The sequence below is a fragment of the Rhinopithecus roxellana genome, chromosome 15 (assembly GCF_007565055.1).
Source record: "Rhinopithecus roxellana isolate Shanxi Qingling chromosome 15, ASM756505v1, whole genome shotgun sequence".
Classification (NCBI taxonomy): Eukaryota; Metazoa; Chordata; class Mammalia; order Primates; family Cercopithecidae; genus Rhinopithecus; species Rhinopithecus roxellana.
In genome coordinates, this window is record NC_044563.1 from 117,297,461 (window position 1) to 117,320,351 (window position 22,891).

The 22,891-nt window shown below is 51.5% G+C and overlaps 1 protein-coding gene across 2 annotated transcripts in view; it reads left to right on the forward strand.

Moving 5' to 3' along the window:
- The window catches only part of PTPN5 (protein tyrosine phosphatase non-receptor type 5), a 44,424-nt gene extending 21,769 nt beyond the window's left edge, over nucleotides 1-22,655 (forward strand). The window contains exons 3-14 of one of the 2 annotated variants that reach the window (XM_010370184.1): nucleotides 6,123-6,316; nucleotides 6,893-7,000; nucleotides 7,250-7,333; nucleotides 7,817-8,058; nucleotides 9,521-9,710; nucleotides 12,360-12,444; nucleotides 16,666-16,745; nucleotides 16,929-17,066; nucleotides 17,587-17,697; nucleotides 20,767-20,927; nucleotides 21,019-21,132; nucleotides 21,563-22,655. In XM_010370184.1, the coding sequence (XP_010368486.1) occupies nucleotides 6,123-6,316; nucleotides 6,893-7,000; nucleotides 7,250-7,333; nucleotides 7,817-8,058; nucleotides 9,521-9,710; nucleotides 12,360-12,444; nucleotides 16,666-16,745; nucleotides 16,929-17,066; nucleotides 17,587-17,697; nucleotides 20,767-20,927; nucleotides 21,019-21,132; nucleotides 21,563-21,656 (1,601 nt within the window). In that variant the 3' untranslated portion in view covers nucleotides 21,657-22,655. The remainder of the gene's footprint in view (nucleotides 1-6,122; nucleotides 6,317-6,892; nucleotides 7,001-7,249; nucleotides 7,334-7,816; nucleotides 8,059-9,520; nucleotides 9,711-12,359; nucleotides 12,445-16,665; nucleotides 16,746-16,928; nucleotides 17,067-17,586; nucleotides 17,698-20,766; nucleotides 20,928-21,018; nucleotides 21,133-21,562) is intronic. The other variant, XM_010370186.1, reaches the window with a different exon arrangement.
- Nucleotides 22,656-22,891: the final 236 nt, after the last annotated feature.

Here is a 22,891-nt window from a genome sequence, read left to right on the forward strand (position 1 = left end):
CCAAGTGACTTAACGTCTCTGTGCCTCAGTTTCCTCATGTGTAAAATGGAGGTAAGAGCAGTGCCTACCTTTTGGGATTGTTGTGAGGATTGAATGTGTTAATATATGTAAAGCACTTGGAGCAGTACTCAGCACACAGTAAGTCTTCAACATTCAGGCTCTGCCCTTGGCTGGCTGTGGACCTTGGGCAAGCCACTTCCCCTCTCTGGGCCTGTTTCTCCATCTGAGAAATTAGTGGGCTGAACCAGATATCCCTCAGGGCCCACCAGGCTCTGACAGCCAGTAGTTCATGAAGTCCGGTCAGGTCTGAGTGTCATGTTCTTTTGGGTAGGGCTCCCTGTGGCTGCTGGCCACATTGGGAAGGGAAGAAAAGCTAACTGGGACAGAGCTTCCTTTCTCACGTAAACAGGAACAGGCTGAGCCAGCCTTCCACTCCAGTTCCGGTGGGCTGGCAGCCTGAGAGCTCAAAGAATGAGTCACTGACAGGAGCAGCCACAGTTCTGGAGCTCAGGCGGCACCAGCTCCAGGGCACGGAGTAGCTGCAGAGTTCAGTGGTGGGATTTGGGAGCCGGGTGACAGGAGAGGAATCCTAATGTTTCCCTGTGCCCTATGTGAAATCTGAAGGCCATTTGCCTGCATGCCTTACCCAGGATCCTACAGCTTTGGCCTGGGATACTGAGCTTTGCCTTCCAGGGCTTGTTTCCTTCCCTCCTTACCACATGTATACTTTGAGGATCCATCAGCTGGGGGACCAGGCACAAAATCCACACCATGGCCCCCATGCAGCTGATCAAGGTTCAAGGTTCTGCCCCGCACCCCTACCCCCACCCCAGACACAGGACCTCCCTGCCTTGGTGCAGTGACCCTTTACTGAGAAACAGCATGGCAAAATGGAAACATCACTTGATACTGGAGAGCCCTGGGTTTGAATCTCAGGTCTGCACTTACTTGGGCAAGACACTTAACCTTTGTAAGCCTTGATTTTTCTTGCCTGGAAAATCCCATCATCCTGTGCAAGAGGTGAGCCCATGAGGAGCCCGATGTTAAATCACTCGTCAGCGAGCTGCCTCTGAGTCAGGGTTTCATGCGTGGCAAAGCAGCTACCTCGCTGTGAACTATTGAAAAGCCAGCCCTTGACACAAGCAGCCGCCTCTCACTGACAAAACAGAGCTGATGATGATCATGTCTACCTCATAGGGCTGTCGAAAGAAGCAAATGCAATTGCGTGTGCAGAGGCACTTTGGGAACTGCAGAGAGCCAGCCCAGTGAGGTGGTATTATTCCCGGAACAAGATAGTGAGTGAAGGAGAGGGCAGGGAAAGGATAAGAGCTGACATCATCTCTAGGAGCAGAACAGAGTCCAAAAGAACAAACAGGCCTAGGACCACAGCGGTCCGTGCAAGTGGGGGCTGTTTCCTTCACTGCTGTATCCCCAGAGCCTAGCCCAGTGCTTGACAAAGTAGGCACCCAGTAAATACTTTTCTGAATTGCATGGCATTGAATCTTCGTGTTCCCAGTGCTTGACGTATATCGGTGCTCAGTAAATGTGTGTTGGACTCATGCACAAATCAGCAGAGACTAAAACCAGAGTGGCAGGCTCCTAGCCCAGTTCTCCATCTTTGAAACTAACACCAGTTGCCATCACAGACACCCACTGCCCACCCCTGAGATCAGGGGTTCTTAACCTGAGGTCCATGCATCTCCCCAAAAATTAACGTGTAGAATATAGTGTGTGTTTGAAACATATCTTGCTGAATTAAAAAAAAGTCAGATTTCTACCCAGAAAAATACTAAATAAACTCTGCTCTGAAACATGTACATCTACCAGGTGCCCCGTAAATAGCCATCAGTGGGATGTATCTGGTCCCCAGGGCTGCCAGGTGACCAGTAGTCTTAAAAAAATTGTAAGCCTCCCACTCTCTGAGATACACATCTAGGGCCCTACGAGCCTGCAGTTTTTCCTACCACCTCCATAATGTGCAAGGCAGTTAACCTATCTTTCATATGCAAAAGTGCTGATCACACGTTATTGGGGGACCTGCCTCCGGAGTGGCTGTTCTGCTGCTGGGTGGGTCTCACAGAGCCACGCATACTCTGTCAATCTCTTACATCCCAGCGTATGCATTTAGATGTGACAGGTGGGAGTCGAGGCCTGAAACCTGAGAATCCTAACTAGGTTTCACGATATCAACTCAGAACTTTGATCTTTTTGAAAAAAATATTTTTCTCACTACAAATACATGTGTGCATGTGTCTGTGTATGTATGCACACACATACATATTTATTAGAGGAAATGTAGGATATGTAAATAAAATCACCTCTAATCTCACCCCACCCCCAAAGAACCGGTGTTAATACCTGGCTTTAGTCTTCCCATTTACTGTGTACAACATTTATTAAGCATTTACTGTGTGCCAAGAGTTCACTGTTCCATGCTGTATGATCTCTGTCTCATGTTAACCTCTAATCTCACATCAGGTATTTGCTATCTTTTACAGACATGTTTATACTTTCTTAATTTTTAAGGCCAGTGAGATTATACTGTTTTGTAACCTTGCCCTTCTTAGTCCATACCATCAGATTTTTTACCATGTTATCAAATATTCATCAGCAGAGTCATTTATAATGGCCGCATGATGTTTTATTGCAAACAAATTCCATGCTTCTCAGACTGGGGTGCATGTACCCCTGAGGGCAAAGCCATAGGATAAATGTCACAGATCTTCCTGAAGCAAAATTTGTGATTCAGAGCTTTAGGAGAGGGAAATAAAACACATTATTTTCATATCAAAACGAGTACAAATATATCATAGTGTAGAATGCAGAACACCCATATGTCTTAATACAGGCCAGACGCAGTGGCTCACACCTCTGATCCCAGCACTTTGTGAGGCTGAGGCAGGCAGATCACCTGAGGTCAGGCGTTTAAGACCAGCCTGGCCAACATGGTGAAACCTCGTCTCTACTAAAATTACAAAAATTAGCCAGGTGCAGTGGCTCGTGCCTGTAGTTCCAGCTACTTGGGAGGCTGAGGCAGGAGAATCGCTTGAACCCAGGAGGTGGAAGTTGCAGTGAGCCGAGATCATGCCACTGCACTCCAGCCTGGGTGACAGAGCAAGACTCTGTCTCAAAAAAAAAAAAAAAAAAAAAATGCAGCCAAGTCCAAGATCATGTTATTCCCCATAGTTCCATGTTCCCTCTCCTCTGAGGTTTGCAGAAACATCTAAGAAGTGCTGAATTCTAGTTCAAGCCCTTCTTTTTACAGATAAGGAAACTGAGACCCAGGGAGAAGAAGGGATTGCCCAAGGTCCAAGTATGTGCTCTGCAGAACCAAGGCACAGAAGCCAGGTAACCCCTGGGTCTGTCCCTTTCCACCATTCCATATTTGGTATCACCTGTCAACTGTGTGTGGGCAGAGACCTTGCCCCTTGAGAAATCAACCCCTTGCTTATCAATAGTAGCAGCTCTTGCCTTCCCATGTGATCCTTCTTTCAGCAGCAGCTTTTCCTTTTTCACCTTGCTCGCAGAATCTGAGCTGACTACTCAGGTTGTCAGGAACTATAACCTCCATGGACAAAGGTAGATGCCCTCCCATGACCCTCTTAGACTCCATTGGCACTTAGATTTATTGCTTAATGCACTGTATTGTAAACATGTCTTTACTAGTCTGTTTTAGCCACGAGACTGGAGCCTTTTGAAGGCAAGAATTATGTGTTAGCATTATAATCTGCCATTTATTGGGTTCTTACTAAATGCTGAACACTGTGCTAGGTGTTTCATCTGTAGTATCTAAAATATTTATAACAGCTGCCGGGCGCAGTGGCTCATGCCTATAATCCTAGCCAAGGTGGGTGGATCACCTGAGGTCAGGTGTTCAAGACCAGCCTGGCCAACATGGTGAAACCCTGTCTCTACTAAAAATACAAAAATTAGCCAGGCATGGTGGCACATGCCTGCAATCCCAGCTACTCAGGAGGCTGAGGCAGGAGAATTGTTGGAACCCAGGAGATGGAGTTTGCAGTAAGCTGAGATCACGCTACTGCCCTCCAGCCTGGGTGACAGAGTAAGACTCCATCTCTCAAAAAACAAACAAACAAATAAATAAATAAATAAAATATATATATACACACACACACAGCTTTTCGAAGTATGTATTATCTCTATTTATCAGGCAAAAAAACTGAGTAAAAGAGTGTCATTTGCCCATCATCATTCACTCATTTAGTAAACATTGATTGTAGCCTTACACACCAGGACTTATGCTATATGCTTAGACATCAGGATGAACAAAGCTGATACCACTCTGCCCTTATGGAACTTCTTGGTGGGTAGAGGAAGATGATAATAAAAATTATTTTACAACCCATAGCAAATGTAATGTAGCCTGAAGCCTATCTGACTGCCCTGGATTGAAGCCACCCTCCTCCCTTACCTACCAGCTAGGCGACCTTGGGCAGCTCTGTTAACCTCTCTGCACCTCATCTTCCTCTTCTGTAAAATGGGGATAATAGTAGTAGCAACTCCATAGGGGTGCTGTGAAGAATAAAGAAATTAACCCATGTGAGGCACACAAAGAAGGGCCCCTGCACATTCCAGGCATATTGCTGCTGCTGCTGCTGCTGATGATGATGATATGAAGGAGAGGCATGGGGTGCTCGTATGTGATACAGCAGGACCTACTTCAGGGGACGTCTGATTGAGGTCTGCAAGATGAATAGATGTTATCTTGGCAAAGTGTGTGGGCGGCAGGGGAGGGGAGCAGGGTGTTGGTGGGATGTTCCAGGCAGAGGGAATAGCATGTCAAAGCATAGGGGGCGGGTTTACCTGAGGAACTGCAAGGAGTGCAGCTGAAAGGGATCCCGCTGGGAAGCGGGAGCCTGTGCTACAAACACAGCCCCAGGACTGGGTTCCCTGCACCACAGTCTTGATCCAGGCCATGGGAGATGCTCAGTAAATGTTTGTCAAGTGAGCGAGCAGCTCATGGACAAACAGCTGTGTTGGGCCCACATGGTTCTGTTGTCACCCACGTCCATTGTCCCATATACAGCATGATATGTAGACAGCCCCTTCCCAGCTGTCAAACTGTATACATCCATGTTTTGGTCCCTCTCTTCTTGACAGTAAACTAAATCCTGTGAGTGTGGGTGCAGACCTCCAATATCTGGGACTCACTGAGGTGACCGCAGCTAGAATCCCCATGCTGTAGCCAGGGACTCAGATCTAAGCCAATGGTTTTCAGACTATTTAGGAGTAGAAGTCTGCCTTGACATAATCTTAGCGGAAATCCAGTATATGGTACAGAGACAGGCAGAGCTTCTGGCCTTGAGGAGCAGACGTAGGGCCTCAGCCCCTGTGCACCTGAGAAAACACTAGGGCTCTGTAAAGCACAGTTAGAAAAACTAGGGTTGAACCCAAACCCCATCTTCCAGGTGGGGAAACTTAAGACCCAGAGAGGGAGTGACTCTCCAGAGTCATTAGGGACAGACCCAGAACTGGCCCGAGACATCTGGTATCAATTCTGCTACACCAAGGTTTTCCTGCAAACTTCGCCCTAACCGCCCCCAGCCCCTCTCAGTGTGCAGGGAGTCTTCAGATGGGGTGGGGGCATGTGGCTGTAGTCTTGTCAAGAGTCTGGCCTCCACCCCCAGTTGGGGCATGGCCCACATGAGACAAAAATCCACAGGGCAGGCGTGGGTGGGTTGTTCAGGGTCATGGCCTGGTTATGCCATGCCTTTTTTTTTTTTTTCTTTTTTTCCCTGCTGCTGCTGCTTTTTTTAATTGAGTTTGAGGTGGTTGTTTTTTGTTTCCTTAAGAAATGGAAAAGAATGAAGCTGCGTAAATACAACTATATTAACTCTGAAAAACCTCCTGCCATTTTAACTCTGTTACTGGAGAAATAAAAGAGAAATAATTTGTCCACCCACACTTAGCTCTTTCTGACGAAGGTAGGTGAATATTGCTTTGCTAATCGAGGGTGACTGCTGGAAGTGGAGCCACGCTGACTGATCCCAGATTGAGAGGCAGCCACAGCCGCCCCAAAAGGAACGGCCCGCCCTGGGGTGGCAGAGCCCTGCCTGTGGACAGGGCCAGAGTCATCGGCGCGCATGGCCCATCTTCCACAGATCTCCCCCAGCCGATAGTGATGGAGGCCCTGGACGAGGCCGAAGGGCTCCAGGACTCACGGAGAGAGATGCCGCCACCCCCTCCTCCCTCGCCGCCCTCAGATCCAGCTCAGAAGCCACCGCCTCGAGGTGCCGGGAGCCACTCCCTCACTGTCAGGAGCAGCTTGTGCCTGTTTGCTGCCTCACAGTTCCTGGTAAGGATGGCACAGGCCTCACCAGGGCCTGGAGAGAGGGTGGGCGGAGGGCCAGCCTCCCACTTCCTCCCCAGGATGGCCACCTGGAAGGCAGGAGGATGAGCGGCCTCCCTGGTGTTCCTCAGGAGCTCCAAGCCCTCAAGGATGGGATGAGGGGAAGGCTGGAATTCTGAGCTACCGCATCAGCAGCTGAGACCTCACATCCTGCCTCCCTAACCTAAGAATCCGGAACACAGGGCCTCCCCGACCCCTGACCTCCCAGCCCTGCAGGGTTCTCCTGAGAACTCCTGTCTGTGGAGGCCTTTCTGGGAGACTTCCCTTTTGATGTACATATTTGTGAGGTCCTCTCTGGAAAGGGCTTTCTCTTGGTTCCCTTCAGTCAGCTTTTCTCCAAGGAGAGTCCTGAGGCCTCCCCTGGGCACACAGCACTGGGGCCCTGCTCTCAGCTGCCCAGTCTGGACTTTAGAGGTTCAGGAGCCTCCATACAGGGCCAGGTTGAGGTTGCAGGTGAGCTCTGCTGGGGAACATGGGGGAAGGGGGCTGGCTCCATACTTAGCCTGCTCCCCTGTGCCCCAGCTTGCCTGCGGGGTGCTCTGGTTCAGCGGCTATGGCCACGTCTGGGCACAGAACGCCACAAACCTCGTCTCCTCTTTGCTGACGCTCCTGAAACAGCTGGGACCCACGGTGAGTAAGCTTTGGGGAGTCCTGGGGTAGCAGGGACCTGTTGGGGGCCTCTAGTCCCACCATCCCCAACCTCTGGATGGGGCTTCTCTGAGTTCAGGAGATACTTCCAAGCCCCTGAAGTTCTTCTGCCTGCTCCCCACCCCAGACCTGGGACGTGATTTTCAGAGTCTTGGTTTTGTCATCATTGCAAGAGCTGAGAACTCTGCCCCCACCACCACCACCCTGACCTGTTTGTCTGATGTTCCCCAGGCCTGGCTTGACTCTGGGACCTGGGGAGTCCCCAGTCTGCTGCTGGTCTCTCTGTCCATGGGCCTGGTCCTCGTTACCACCCTGGTAAGGCACCTCCTGAACCCAGCCTCAAGGCCGTCCTCCTCTGACCTTGAGGCCCGGATTTCTACCAGCTCACATCTGACCTACAGGCTGGACGTTCTGGGTGGGGCAAGGAGGGACACCTATCTCTTTGCACAAGTGTGCCAGCCTGGTGCAAGAACCTCCTCCTTTCTGAAAATTGGTTTGCAGTGATCTGGGCTAAGGAAAAGGGGTGAGACAGGGAGAAGGCTAGTGTAGGAACTCTGAAGCCCCACTGAGAAGGCCTGAACCAAGAAACAGAGCTGGGAGAGGGAGGGGTAGGGAGGGAGAGTGGGCACGGAGCCTCCCATTGAGGCCAGGGGCAGTGCCTTGTGGACAACTCCCAGGAGAGCAGGGCTACTCGGGACACATTGAGGGAGTGCGGGGGTGTCAATCCCATTTGCACTCCAGGAACACGGCGGGCAGCCAGCATGGTCCCAGATCCATGACGCTGTATACCCCAACCAGGTGTGGCACCTCCTGAGGACACCCCCAGAGCCACCCACCCCACTGCCCCCTGAGGACAGGCGCCAGTCAGTGAGCCGCCAGCCGTCCTTCACCTACTCTGAGTGGATGGAGGAGAAAGTTGAGGATGACTTCCTGGACCTGGACCCGGTGCCCGAGACTCCTGTGTTTGATTGTGTGATGGACATCAAGCCTGAGGCTGACCCCGCCTCGCTCACCGTCAAGTCCATGGGTCTGCAGGAGAGGTGGGAGGGGTGGAGGAGGGGTGGGCTCCACGGGCCCTCGAGCTCTTAGCTGCTGATCAGAAGAGTGGATGCCTGACTCTGACTCCCGGTGCCCAGGGCAGAGCTGGCCTCATAGCTTAGCCAGTGTAGACACGTGCTCTCCAGGTCATTCATAGAGATCAAAGCGCCCCAAAATGAATGCTGAGAAATACTGTTACTGCACACGCACACATAGGTGTACACATGTTCACACACACTCTCCCATGCTCAAGTAAGTTTGGGTGGTTTTCTTTGCTGCGGGACTTGTCAGAGCCTTTAACATGTTGTGTTCATTGGAAATCAGCAAGGGGACAGTATGTGGCATTTCCCAAAGTCACTTGATCACAGAACTCTATTTTTTTTTTTTTACTTTTATTTTGGATTGAGGGGGTACATGTGCAGTGTTGTTACCTGAGCATATTGCATGATGCCGAGGTTTGGGGTACAAATGCTCCCATCACCCAGGTACTGAGCATAGTACCCAGCAGTTAGTTTTCCAACCCTTGCCCGCCTCTCTCCCTCCCTCCCTCCTCTAGTAGTCCTCAGTTTCTATTATTGCCATCTTTATGTCCCTGAGTACCCAGTTAGAACCCTGTTTTTATAGGGTAGCTCATAGTGTTCCACAGAGCACACTCTGAGAAGTGTAGACACCCTCTTTTCAGAGTCTAGGTGGATAAGCCAGATCACACCACATTTGAGTTACCCATGTAATGTCATGGAACAAACACTGGGTGTGGAGTCGGGAAATCTAGCTTTTTGTTTCAGCTCTGCCACCCCCTTACTGGGAAAGCCTGGACAACTCTTGGCCCTTCATGGGGACTCAGTTTCCCCTTCTGTGTAATGAGGGCCCATCCTGTCCTGTGGTCTGAGACACTGAGTGTAATAGAGTTTGCCCATTGTAGACATCCTTGTGGCCACCTTGCTCCTGGGACTCCCTCCTTCCTGACAGCTGAGGGTCCTGGCCTCTCCTGGACAATATGTCCTTGACTCACCAGCAGCCTCATCGCAGGACTGCTGGGCCCAGGACTGCAGTGGGGAGGGTCTGGAGCCATCCTCTCGGGCCCAAGCCCTGCTTCTGTGCTTCAGGCAGGTGTCCCCTCTCTGAGCTTCCTGGGGACCACAGGGCGGAACTGCCTCCAGCGGTGATGGAGGAGAGTCCAGGGTAAGGCCATGTTGGGTTAGCTTTGGATGGAACTTTTAGAACTGGAGCTCCAAACCCCCACTAAGTTAACATCTCCACTGCAGGAGGTAGGAGATAGGGAGTCAGGCCGATGCCTCAGGACTGAGATTCATGCTGCTTTGACGGGGTTTTGTCACACTCCCACTCCTCTTCCTTGATCCCCCCCCGGTTCCCAGCTGATCACTCCCTCCCTCGTTTTCCCCCCTGAAGACCCCAGCTCATGCCCGCCCCTGTGCCTCATACTGCCTTTCCTGGTCTTTCCAGGAGGGGCTCCAATGTCTCACTGACCCTGGACATGTGCACTCCGGGCTGCAACGAGGAGGGCTTTGGCTACCTCATGTCCCCACGTGAGGAGTCCGCCCGCGAGTACCTGCTCAGCGCCTCCCGTGTCCTCCAAGCAGAAGAGCTTCATGAAAAGGCCCTGGACCCTTTCCTGCTGCAGGCGGAATTCTTTGTGAGTTCCCTTGAGCCGGCTGCCCCACTGTGTGCAGACCCATGTCAACCATCCACCTACCCAGGTAGTGGAGCCTGGTGCCTGGAACTCAGCATCTGCAGTAGATTAGTATCACTTTATCATCAGCTCTCCCACCGTCTTGGGCAAGCTGCTTTCCCTCTGAGCTTCAGTTTCCTCATCTGGAGAATGGGGATGAAAATAATAGGATTGTTCAAAGATTAAAGAGACTAGTAACATGTGCAGAGCACCCAGCCAGGTGATGGAGGTACAGTGACAAGGCGAAGTCTTTATTGCCCAGTGCTGTGCTTTGAAAGCCACAGAGAACCTTCGCTTCTAACTCTTCTGTTTTTCCACTTTCCTCCTGCCAAGCATTGTTCTTCTGCCTTTGAAATCTTTCTAGTCGCCTCCCCTCCTTATCACCCCTGGGGCCCTAGCTTAGGTCCTAATCACCTCCAACCTGGCTTCTGCAGCAGCCTCCAGCTGCCTCCTATTGGACTTTGAGGGACTCGATAAATGGCACCCCTGTCTACCTGCCTGAGTGCTCAGCCATTAAGAGCTAAGGCATAGGAGATCACAATATCACCTTTGTTGTCAATAAAATACAGGTTGGAAATGAGGCTTAGCAGGGTATAGCAAGAGTGAGCCTCCTGATACCGAGACCCAGAATTAGACGCACTTTCCACCCTCCACAGGGGTGCCGGCATATCTCAGACCTTGCCCCATGGGGTCACCCCTATAATTCTTTCCTGGCAGGAGGGCCCTGAGAGGAGGAGGAAGGAAGGGGCTGAGACTCAAAAGCTCCATTCCTCAACCAAATTCACCAGACAGGTAACTCCTCACTTCTGTGAGCAGGAAGAGGTGAGAGGCCGAGAATATCGGGGGCGAGTTCCTCCTGGTAGAAGCCAGAGGGGCACGGAAGCAGGCGCCTCCTCCCTTACAGCTCCCTTCCTTTGGCCTCCGCCCTGGGCCTGTCTGGACCAGGTAGCTCTCCCCTGTGAGAAGACCTCCATCACCATCTGATCTGCTGCTCCAAGTTCTCCAGAACTTGGTACCACCTGCATACACCATCAGCACACCTCACCTGGTGTGGCCCCAGCCTCCTTTTCCAGCCTTATGTCCCATGCCCCACCCCTGCAGGGATGGTCCGCTTCAAACTGGGCCAGCCCCACCTGTGCCTTTCTCCTGCCTGCCTTTGCTCACATCACCCACTCCAGATGCCTCTAGAAAGCCTTCCTCGACCACCCCAGCCTCAGCTCCTGCTCTGAGCTCCCACGGCCATCATCTCCCCTTGGAGAAAGAATCACATCCTCTACCTCATTTCTAGTTCGGTGGGTCATTGTCGAGGAAGGAGCGCGGCCTGAGCACCCACTCTGAGGGCAGTTTTTCTCATGTTGTTTCTTTTGATTTTCACAACCCTGGAAAGCGTTATGATCCTCATTTTGCAAAGCCCATACTTAGTGTGTCCAAAAACAATGAAACAGTGTGAAGCTGGGTGCAGTCAGGGACTACGCTGGTGGACAGACTGGAAGGAAATGCAGAGGCAGGAGGCATGGAGAGTCATCCCAGAGGATGTCAGGAAGAGACAGACTCAGAGGTGAAGGGTTTTTTTCGTTTTTTTTTTTTTTTTTTTTTTTTTTTTTTTGAGACAGAGTTTCACTCCTTTTGCCCAGGCTGGAGTGCAGTGGCATGATCTTGTCTCACTGCCACCTCTGCCTTCTAGTTCCAAGTGATTCTCCTGCCTCGGCCTCCCTAGTAGCTGGGATTATAGGGGCCTGCCACCATGCCTGGCTAATTTTTCTATTTTTATTAGAGATGGGGTTTCAACATGTTGGCTAGGCTGATCTCAAATTCCTGACTTCATGATCCGCCTGCCTCGGCCTCCCAAAGTGCTGAGATTACAGGCGTGAGCCGCCACGCCCAGGCAGAGGTGAACTTTAAAGGGTGGGAACAACTTGGAGAGATGAGGGTGAGGGGAGACCAGTGCCCTCAGGAGGCAGAATGTCACAAGCTCAGACCCAGAGGCATGACTGAGAACAGCAGATTAACAACAGGGGAGAAGCAGGCCTAACTGGAAGTAAAGAGAGGCCAGATTTGAGAAGCCCTCACATGCCAGGAGAGAAGTTCAGACTCAGAGTTCTGGACACAGACAGTGGTTGGGACCTGCAAATACTCCTGGGATCTCAGAAAGAGGCTTCTCTCCTGCTGGAGAATCAGGGAAGGCTTCTCAGAGGAGGCGGGACACGAGATGAGGATGGAGTGGGTGTTACCACAGAGCTAGCAGCGCGAACCCAGGTCCCCAAGATAGGGATGCCCAGGGGAGGAATGCTACCCAGGGAGCATGGAGGAAGGCAGTGATTGGCCAGGTCACTTTCTGTCTTTTTCTTCATTCATCAGCTATTTATTGACTATATATACCAGGCTGGCTCTCCAAAAACAACAGTCATTATAATATTTATTACGTACTCGGCATGTGCCAGGCACTGTTCTGAATGCTTCGTGAGCACTAACTCTCTTAATAGTAAATGTTTGTTGAATGAATGTGTGCACTCAAGCCAGCCCCTGGGCTAGGAGTTGGGGGCACAGCAGCCCCTGGATTCAAACATCTGTGAGGGCCCACAGCTGCTCACACCCCGTGTTCTCCTTCCACAGGAAATCCCCATGAACTTCGTGGATCCCAAAGAGTACGACATCCCTGGGCTGGTGCGGAAGAACCGGTACAAAACCATACTTCCCAGTGAGTACTCGCTGCCCCAGAGGGAATGGGGGCAGGCTCAGCTTCACCTGGGGGCCCCTCACCCTGAGGAGGACCAGAAGCCCCCAGCTGGGCCTCCAGGGGTGAGGGGACACTCATCACTAGAGGAGGTGGAACAGAGGATTCGGGTGTGCTGGCTGAAGGGAAGCGCCACCCCGCTGAGGCCAGAGGCGAGTTCATTTCCTCACACTGCACTCTCTGGTCCTTTGCCCTGCCTGGCCATGTGTTGTGCTGAGCCCTCTAGAAACCCAGAGAGAAAGGGTGGTAATGACAGCAGCTCCTAGCCACAGTGTGGTAGCCGAAAGGTCACTTTTCATATCCTCTATCTTTTCAGAGTGGGCAGATTTTAAGGAAAGAAAGTTAAGGCTTAGAGAAGTTAAGTGGCTCAGCCACAGTCCCACAGCTAGGAAGTGCAGAGCTGAATTTCAGACCTGGGCCTCTGTGATCCCACAGTCAGGCTGTCAGGCTCTCTGTCTACACTGCGTGGAGTGTGGTCGGATTGTAAGCTCTCTAACAGGGACATCCACTCCCACAGGCGAATGAGTTGTCTCTGTCAGGGAGTGAGCTCCCTGTCACTCAGTATATTCAAGTGAGGCGGCATGAGCAGTCCCCTAGAAGGTCTGAAAGGAGTTTTCCTCCTTTGGGGGCAGTTAGACCAGGTGACCTGATGCTCCTCTTTCAGCCCTGGGGTATCATTTTCAGATAACTTTTATCAAGCTTCGATGAGCCTGCCACCTTTGCCAAGTTCTGACCCCAGGCCCTTGTTGAAAGTGAATCCCCATAAACCTACTCCAATTCAGTTTGTAGAGTAGTAAGGCTTTTAAAAAGCAGCTTTGCCATCAGCATCTCTAGCAACATGTAAGATGTCATGACTTATTTTTAACTTTTAAAATATCGACTTGTAGTTGCTATGGTTACACAGTCTCTAGGTAGTTCCAGTTAAACAAAGCACCATTTAAGGCCAGGATGCATTATTCAGGGATGCTCACCTCTTCCCTCATCTTGCCTTCCCCCATCCCAGCCCTACCTGGAGGGAGGGACTTGAGTATCCTAGAACCTTATACTTTGCTGGCCACTCAGAATAGCCACTGAGGGAAGGTGGGAGCAGACCAGGATTCCATGCAGTCCTCACTGCATTCCGAGAGGCTCTAGCTGCCTCCAACCATGCCCTGAGCCCAATAAAGAATTTTGTCTGTGTCCAGCAAGAATGGACCCTGTGCCTGTAGAGACTGGGTTGGGAGGCAGAGAGCAGGTGAGGCTGAGCAGCGCCTGCCTCTCAGATCCAGGACACGCTGAGGTTTGTTCTCTCATTCACTGGGCACACATTTCCTCAGCTCCTGCCCCAGGGACTGAGGATTTAGTTGTAAATACGACACAGACTCTGTGCACAAGGAGCTTCCAGCCTAGTGGGGGAGAGAGGTCTATGCACAATTACAGGCAGAGTGACCAGTAACCCACAGGCACATTGAGAACAAGATGCTGCGAGCAATTTCTCTCCCCTTCTCCGCTATGTCCAAAGCATCCAAACAGTGCTGCCTGGCATGTGGTAGACATTCTGCACCTATTTGGGTTGTTTTAATTTTTGTAGAGATGGAGGTCTTGCTCTTTTGACCAGGCTGGTCTCGAACTTCTGGCCTCAAGCTACCTTCACCTGCTTTGGCCTCCCAAAGTGCTGGGATTATAGGCATGAGCCACCGTGCCGGGCTCTGCACCTATTTGAATGAATGAATGAATGAATGAATGAATAATTATCTCTCAGATCTACATCCTCTTCTTCAGCCTCACTGCCAAATGATGCTTTTGAGATTAAGGCTTTCATGTTGCCCAATTCCAGGGGACACCATTTACATAGATTACATTGATTGACATAAGTGCCCTCTGGAGCCATGCCAGGCTGGACAGCCCTGTGATCCTTGACACTTCTTACTTGGATCATTGCAGTAAACATCTAACTGGTCTTCTGGCTCCCGGCTCCCACACTCTCCTCTCCATCGCCTACCATTGCCACCAAAATGATGCAAAACAGAAATCTAATTGTGTCATTCTCTTCCTTAAATGCCATCATTGTTGTCACCTTTTAATCCTCAGGTTTGAGTGCAGTGGCACAGTCTCAGCTCACTGCAACCTCTGCCTCCTGGGTTCAAGCAATTTCCGGCTAATTTTTATATTTTTAGTAGAAACAGGGTTTGACCATGTTTGGCCAGGCTGGACTCGAACTCCTGACCTCAAGTGATCCGCCCACCTCAGCCTCCCAAAGTGCTGGGCTTACAGGCATGAGCCACCATGCCCAGCCTAAATCCAGCTTTCTAAGCCTGGTTTATAAGACCCTTTTTCACCTGGATCCTCTCCAGCCTCACCTCTCACCACTCCCTACCCTGCACTGTGCATGTGAATCTGACAGAACAGCATTGCCTGCAGACAGGGAGATGGGAGATGGCCCACACAGAGCTTCCTGCCCTCCTCTGCTGCAGGTCCCCCAAAAGCCCCCTCCTGCTTACCCTCGCTTCTCTCCATCCCTGCCACCCTCTACGCCCCCTCTTCACAAGAACTGCCTCCAAATCACCTGCCAAAAATTTAGACAGTGGGGTTGGGCTAAAGAGGCAAAGCTTGTGCCCTTTACCTCCCCAATTTCTCCTACTGGGTTTAGGATACTTATTTTTATCCTTTAACCTGTGGAACTTGCAATAATGCAGTAATAACAGCAGCTGATACTTTGTGTTGGTCCTAATTACTGGTATAAGGACTCTAGTTGTTAAAGTTAACTTCTTTACAAGATAAGCAAGGTCACTGTGGAATGACCATCCCCAGGTTACAGATAAGGCACAGGGAGATGAAGTAAATTGTGTCCATGTTGACACTGCTAGTAAGTCAGGATCAGGATTTGAACCTAGCCTCTCTGGCTCAGCGGTGTAGACTCATTAAGACGGTGTAGACCCCCCTCTACTGCCTGTGAGAGCCTCCTGATGTGCACACTGGAAGTCTTTAGTCCAGTCCTCCCTATTACAGGAAGTAAACTGAGTCCTGGACAAGTGGGCTGATGACAAAACTAAACCAGAACCCAGGACTCTAGGCCTCCAGCCAGCTTCCCCCTTATCCCATACAACCTCAGTCTCGGCCTCTGCAGGCTGACCGAATAGTCAATGCAGGGAGGATCTAGCTGGAACAAAACAAAATCTACTTCAGGAAGAAGAGCAGGGTGGGGGCTGGGCACAGTGGCTCATGCCTATAACCCCAGCACATTGAGAGGCCGAGGTAGGAGGATCACTTGAGCCAGGAATGGGAGACCAGCCTAGTCAACATAGCAAGACTCATCTCTACCCAAAAAAATAATAATAATAATTTAGCCAGGTGCAGTGGCACATGGCTGTAGTCCTGCTTACTCAGGAGGTTGAAGCAGAAGGATCACTTGGGCCCAGGAGTTAGAGGCGGCAGCGAGCCATGATCGTGCCACTGCACTCCAGCCTGAGTGACAGAGAGAGCCCCTTTTACTATGGGATTTGACATGTGAATAAATTGAAAGGAAAAAAAAAAAAAAACCCTTTTTGCACATGTACACATGAGGCTAAGACCCTCCAGTCTTATTTCAGATAGGGGAGACTATCGTTTTCATCTTAGTAGCTCCCTCAACTTTCTATTCCCACATCTTAATAGCCCTTTATATTTATAAAGCACTTTACCATTTATATAGAACTTTCACTTCTCTTTTCTCATTCGTCTTCCCAGCAGCCCAAGGAAGTAGACATCTTTGCCTCCATTTGACAGATAGGAAAACTGGGACTTAGAAAGGCTATGTGTTTTACAAGCCTACACAGCAAGTCAATGACAGTGTATACTCAAGCTAGCTGTCTCTTGCTGTCCAAGATCTGTACAGGAATTTCCCTAGGTAATTCTATTGTTGACTTAGCTGTCTCCTCTCCAGAAACTAAGGCACAGTGAATATAGGGCAACTTAAGGGGCACAGGCTAAGGATAGAGACAGGTGGAGACCCGGGGACACCTCTCTCTCTCTCTCCACCCTCCTCCTCATCCTGAGTCCTCGCCTGCAAAATGAACCATGAATGGGGGAATGTTTTGCTGCTGGACAAAGAAAGGAAGAACTGCTAAGGTCACAGAAGAAATATGGGTATCCTGGAATAGGCCAGAGAAGGTGGGCCCTGCCCCAGAGGGCCCAGCTTCCAGCCTTACTTGTCTCCTACCACCCCAGACCCTCACAGCAGAGTGTGTCTGACCTCACCAGACCCTGACGACCCTCTGAGTTCCTACATCAATGCCAACTACATCCGGGTACGTATTCCCACCCTGACAGCCTCCTGCTGAAGGGGAGGCTTGAGTCGATGGGATCCATCCTTCAGCCTTGTCCCTACACCAGTCTGACTCATGCCAGCTTCTGGGAAGAGCCTGAGTGTGGGGATGGGGTCCTGGGAGCACTGCCTCTGACTCTGACAGCCTGGTCTTGGCTGGCCGCAGGGCTATGGTGGGGAGGAGAAGGTGTACATCGCCACTCAGGGACCCATCGTCAGCACGGTCGCCGACTTCTGGCGCATGGTGTGGCAGGAGCACACGCCCATCATTGTCATGATCACCAACATCGAGGAGATGAACGAGGTAGGGACCCCCGTCCTCATTCCGAGTGCCTGCTACATTGCACCCTACACTAAGTGTCTTATTCTCAGATTAATCTTTATGACAATCTCACAAGGTTGGCGGTGTTCACTCTGCTGCCAAGATGAGGAGATGTGACGCTTGGTGAGGTTAAGTCATTTGCCCCCGGCCTCACAGATAGAGGCATGCCTGGAGGTGGTCTTTCCACTTCCGACGCCTGTGACCTTAAACACAGCACTCTGCTGCCTCCCAGCCTGCCGGGACAGATGTTGGCTACTCCTGTACTCCTGGCCCATTTAACTGAATCTCCATGAAAGTCTTTCAGATGGTAGCACTTCTGTTTTCCAGAGGAAGAAACGGAGGCTCAGGAAGGGGACGTAGCTTATAGAGTTTGCAGCTGAGATTTGAACCCAACACTCTGTAGCAGCAACCCTGTTGCCCTTGTGTATCTCTCCGCTGAAGTGTTGGGGAGAGTGTGGGAAGGGAACAGGATTGTATGGCAGCCTGATCTGGGCCCCTGCAGAAATGCACCGAGTATTGGCCAGAGGAGCAGGTGGTGTACGACGATGTTGAGATCACTGTGCAGAAAGTCATTCACACGGAGGATTACCGGCTGCGACTCATCTCCCTCAAGGTGAGGCCTGGGGCAGGGCTGGGCGAAGCTGAGGATGAGTGTAGGGGCTTAACTGGGGACTCCACAGAGAACAGGTCCCCAAAGTCCACTGTAACTGACCTAAAAGCCAGTGTCACTCCCAGATTTTCTGATAATTAGGGATAAGTGAGAGGTGAAGGACTTGGGGGCCAGAGGTAGAATCAAACCCCTGGTATTTCCCAGTCCTCAGTTGTATTTCATGCTGTTGGGCTCCTCTCTCTTTCTACTCTGTCATTCATAATGCCTTCTAGCTATGCTTCAAATGTACCCAAGGCCAGGACTGTCTGGATGAGGGGACTTCAGCAGCCTCCAGCACTGTCCTTATAATTGAGGGTTCATCATGACTTTGAGATCCTCCCTAGAAACATCTCTTCACCTGGGATGCTGGGCTTCTGGTCTGTAGTGCCCAATCTGTCCACAAGAGGGCAGGCACTCTTTGCTGCTTTGGGGTTGTACAGGGAGGCTGTGGTTACAGAAAACAGGAAGAAAAAGGAAGACACACAAAATATGAGCAATACAAAACAGCCCAGAAGAGTGGGGGAAGGTATCCTCCCACCCTGAAGTTGTGCTTCTTCCAGGATCAGCATAATAGAGGAGACTGTTCCTTTGAAATCGGGATTAGTGGATTCCGCTTGTGAGAAATAAGACCCATGTTTAGGGAAGGCTGGAAGAGGCGAGCCAGGCACCAGGAAGCTGATGCCCTATCCAGGAGCAGCCAAGGAGGTTCATTGATGCTGACAGCCACAGGGGTTACTGAGCACAAGACCAGAGACTTGGCCCTCTGGCTGCTCCCTCTCCCACTGGATAGGGGCTAGGTAGGATGTCGAAGCATCTCAGCCCCCAAGAGCAGTGCCCCCCGCCAAGCAGCTCTAAGATCCAGGTCTTGTTGGAGGGCATGAAGGGCCCTGAAGTCAAGAGCAGAGGCAGTGGTCGCTGTCACAGCCAGGTAACCCAGGACCTGAGCAAATGGCTTCCTGAGTAGAAATTCCACAGAAAGACAGGCTGAGATGAGGCAGGGCTGCTCACCTTCTCAATGCCATGGAGATGATGAGGGAAGAACCAGGTCTTCTTGGCGTTTGAGGGAATTTACTTTTGTCCATAAGACATTACAAATACCTGGCCTGAGCTTGGTTCTGGGTTGGGTACTGTGAACACAGAGCTTCCCAAAGCTTGGACTCTTTCCTCGAGAAGCATGTATAAGATGGTCAGTACTGAGCTAGAGATAGGTAGAATATAGGATATGTATATCATATGTTAAATTGGATGAATATAGGATATATATCATATATGTATATATGATATACACATCCTATATATAACTATATATAATATATAAAATATAAATATATAAAATACATAACATATAAAATATATATAATACATTATATATAAAATATAAATATATATATAGGTGTGTATGAGTATATATATATGTATAAAAGAAGGACACTCTGCCAGCTAATGTGCTCAGGGAGGGCCTCCTGTAAGTGGTGGTGCCAAATGGGATCTTGAAGGATAAGTAAGAGTTGACCAGGGGCAAACAAGTCAGGAGAGCATTCCCAGTGAGAAAAAAATAAAACGAAGGACATGGAAGATGGAACACTTGTGTGCATGTGTGTGTGCACATGTGTTTGTGTGTGCTGCTGAGATTTTACCTACAAACCTTTTGGAGTGTGGGAGCATTGAGTACAAGTACACAGGGGCAGGAGGTATGTCTGGAAGGGCAGGCCCTGTAGCAGTTGTCTTCCTAGCCAGGCGAAGGACTGAGAAGAGTAGGTCTTATTCTGAGAGCAGTGAGAGACATTGAAGGATGTCGTGGTCTGCTCAGGCTGCTATAACAAAATACCATAGACCAGGGAGCTTGTAAGCAACAGGTTTATTTTTCACAGTTCTGGAGGCTGGGAAGTCCAAGATCAAGGCACCATGACCCTGGTGAGGACCCACTTCCAGGGTCATGTCCTCACATGGCAGAAGGAGTGCAAGATCATTGGGGCCCCTTTTGTAAGAGCACTGATCCCATTTGTGAGGGCTCCGTTCTCATGACTTAATCACCTCAGAGGCCCTCCCTTCAAATACCACCATATTGGGGTTTGGTTACAACATGTAAACTTAGGGGGACACACACATTCAGTCCAAACCCATGTGTTTTCAGCAGGAGAGCAGCATGTCCAGAAGTGTGTTGTACACAGACTATTTTGATTCTGTGGATCTGAGACAGTTGGGGATGAGGCAGAAATCTCCCACACTCGAGCAATGATAAAGGTCAACGTGGCAGTAAAGCGGGGAGTGTGAAGAGGTGGTAAAACTTACAGCACTGGGCCGGGCGCGGTGGCTCAAGCCTGTAATCCCAGCACTTTGGGAGGCCGAGACGGGCGGATCACAAGGTCAGGAGATCGAGACCACCCTGGCTAATACGGTGAAACCCCGTCTCTACTAAAGAATACAAAAAACTAGCCGGGCGACGAGGCGGGCGCCTGTAGTCCCAGCTACTTGGGAGGCGGAGGCAGGAGAATGGCGTAAACCCGGGAGGCGGAGCTTGCAGTGAGCTGAGATCCGGCCACCGCACTCCAGCCTGGGCGACAGAGCCAGACTCCGTCTCAAAAAAAAAAAAAAACTTACAGCACTAATTGGAGCACTAAGATAGAGGCGAGTCACACAGGTGAGGCACAGCAAGAGGAGAAGAAGAGTCCTGGGGCTGGGTTATGTGACAAAGGGATGTCTGGGGGACCATTTGTTAAGATAAGGAGCCCCGGAGACAGTAATAAATTGGAGAAGGGGCTCTTGGCCCCTCTTGGACGATCCTGAAGTTGTTGGGGCAGGACCAAAGACAAGATCCACGCCAACACCACTGACCAACCTCCAAAACCAAGCTGGCTTTGGGTCTCTGTCTGGTGCCACTGGGCAGCATGGCCTAGATGGAAGGGTTAAGGGGTTCCACTCTCTGTTTGCTTCCTGTGTTCTTATTCCTCCCATCCCATCTCTATCTCTGGGCTGGTTTGTGAGCTGAAGGAGTTCACACATACCTGGGGTGGGCCTCTGTCTCCTCGACAGAGTGGGACTGAGGAGCGAGGCCTGAAGCATTACTGGTTCACATCCTGGCCCGACCAGAAGACCCCAGACCGGGCCCCCCCACTCCTGCACCTGGTGCGGGAGGTGGAGGAGGCAACCCAGCAGGAGGGGCCCCACTGTGCCCCCATCATCGTCCACTGCAGGTGGGTCCTCCCAGCCAGCCACTGGAGCGGGGCAGCCCCCCACCCGCTGGGCTGCCCTGCCCCTCACCCCACCGGTCCCCTCGGCCCTCAGTGCAGGGATTGGGAGGACCGGCTGCTTCATTGCCACCAGCATCTGCTGCCAGCAGCTGCGGCAGGAGGGTGTGGTGGACATCCTGAAGACCACGTGCCAGCTCCGTCAGGACAGGTCAGCCCATGGGTGGGGGCTGGGCATACAGGGGAGCTAGAGCCTCGACGGGGTAGAGGGAGAGACCCACATGTGCATGGGGGGGTGAGGGGCAGATGGAAAACACTGGCATGGACTGATGGGCAGACAAGGAGTAGCGAGGACAGCTGGGTAGAGAGGCAGGATCCAGACAGTGGGGGGCCGGATGAAGAGGGAAGAAAAGCAGAGCTGGTGGACAAAAGGACAGAGGCTGAGAGGCTGAAAGCAGTAGGACATGTCATCTGTGTCCCTGATAGGAAGGGGCAGAGGGTAATGGTTGGCAAGGGTTGGTCTCTCCAAGATGCACAAGGACAAGGCCTGGCAAGTAATGGCTACTCCGTGGCTTTTGAGGCACCCTCCCACAGCCCATCCCTCCACGACCCTGCCCCCACTGTGCATCTCTGCCGGGCAGGGGCGGCATGATCCAGACATGTGAGCAGTACCAGTTTGTGCACCACGTCATGAGCCTCTACGAAAAGCAGCTGTCCCACCAGTCCCCAGAATGACTGCGCTTCTCCTGCAAGGTTCTCTGGGCACTGCCCAGCCTGAGTCTCGGCCCTCACCCAGGGCCCCGCCTTGGGTCCTGGGCCTGCTCCCCGCTTCCTCCCCTTCAGTCAGCTCCCTCTGTCCTCTCTGTCAGCCTGGCCTGGCCCCTACCCTCCAGCATTACTCTTCCTACTGTACATATTGAGGAGTGGGGGCAGGGTCGGGGAGGGACATGCCAGGCCGGGCCTGGGGCCCCAGGGCCTGATCCACACCACACAGACCCTGGGCCCCAGTTTTTAACGATGGTTCCATCAATACCTGATCCAGAATGTTTCCGTGCCACACTCTGTGTCCTGCTGCAGTGTGTTCTGTCTGTCTGTCCATCTCTGCTGTCTGTACCGGACACTGTGTCTCCTCGGCCAGGAAGGGGTAATGAGCTCCAGCCCCTAAGCAACCTGGGCGGACTTGCCTGCCTCGGCCTCACCCGCACTTCTCCCAAAAGGCAGATGACTGGGAGTTAGGCATGGGGAGCTCCGGAGAGCTACCAGAGTTCCAGCTGAGGGAGAGGTCTCTAGGTTGGAGTGGGCATCACAGCCAGGGTGGCCTCTGGGTGTCAGATGCCCTCAGGAGGGTGCCCAGCCTGTGAGGCACTGGCGAGGAAGGGGGCAGATGGGGCGTGGAGAACCCAGAGGATCTGGGCCCTGTTGGGGAGGGGAGGGGAGCTCAAGGTTTGGGTGGGGACTCAGCCCCAGATCTGTGTGAGACATTTTTCGTGTCACTGTGGGAAAGCCTTCCCAGAAGTCTCACTGCGTGTCGCTCTGCGTGTGTTCCCATGTCCATGCGTGTGTTGAGAGCCCACCAGGAGGGCATGCATGACTCTGGCAACATGTGTTATCTTGGAGCCACGTGTTTTTATTGCTGACTTTAAATATTTATCCCACGGCAGACAGAGACATTTGGTGTCTTTTTATAATTCGCTCGTGGTCATTGAATAGAGCAATAAACGGAGCATTTTGAGCAAAACTAACCACCTGGGTCTGTGTGATTTGCCTCTCACCTCCACTGCTTGCCTTCCTGTACCTGGGTCTTTGTGCCTCTCCCCAGCATGAGCACACAGAGAGCTTGGCCCTTCTGCTCACTGGAGCCCCTTGTGGAGACTGGGAGTATGGAGCGAGTCCAAATTTGTAAAGCCAAACTGGGAACATTCTGCAGGATTCTCACACAGCCTCAGCCCTGGCCCTGACAGATGCTCTGG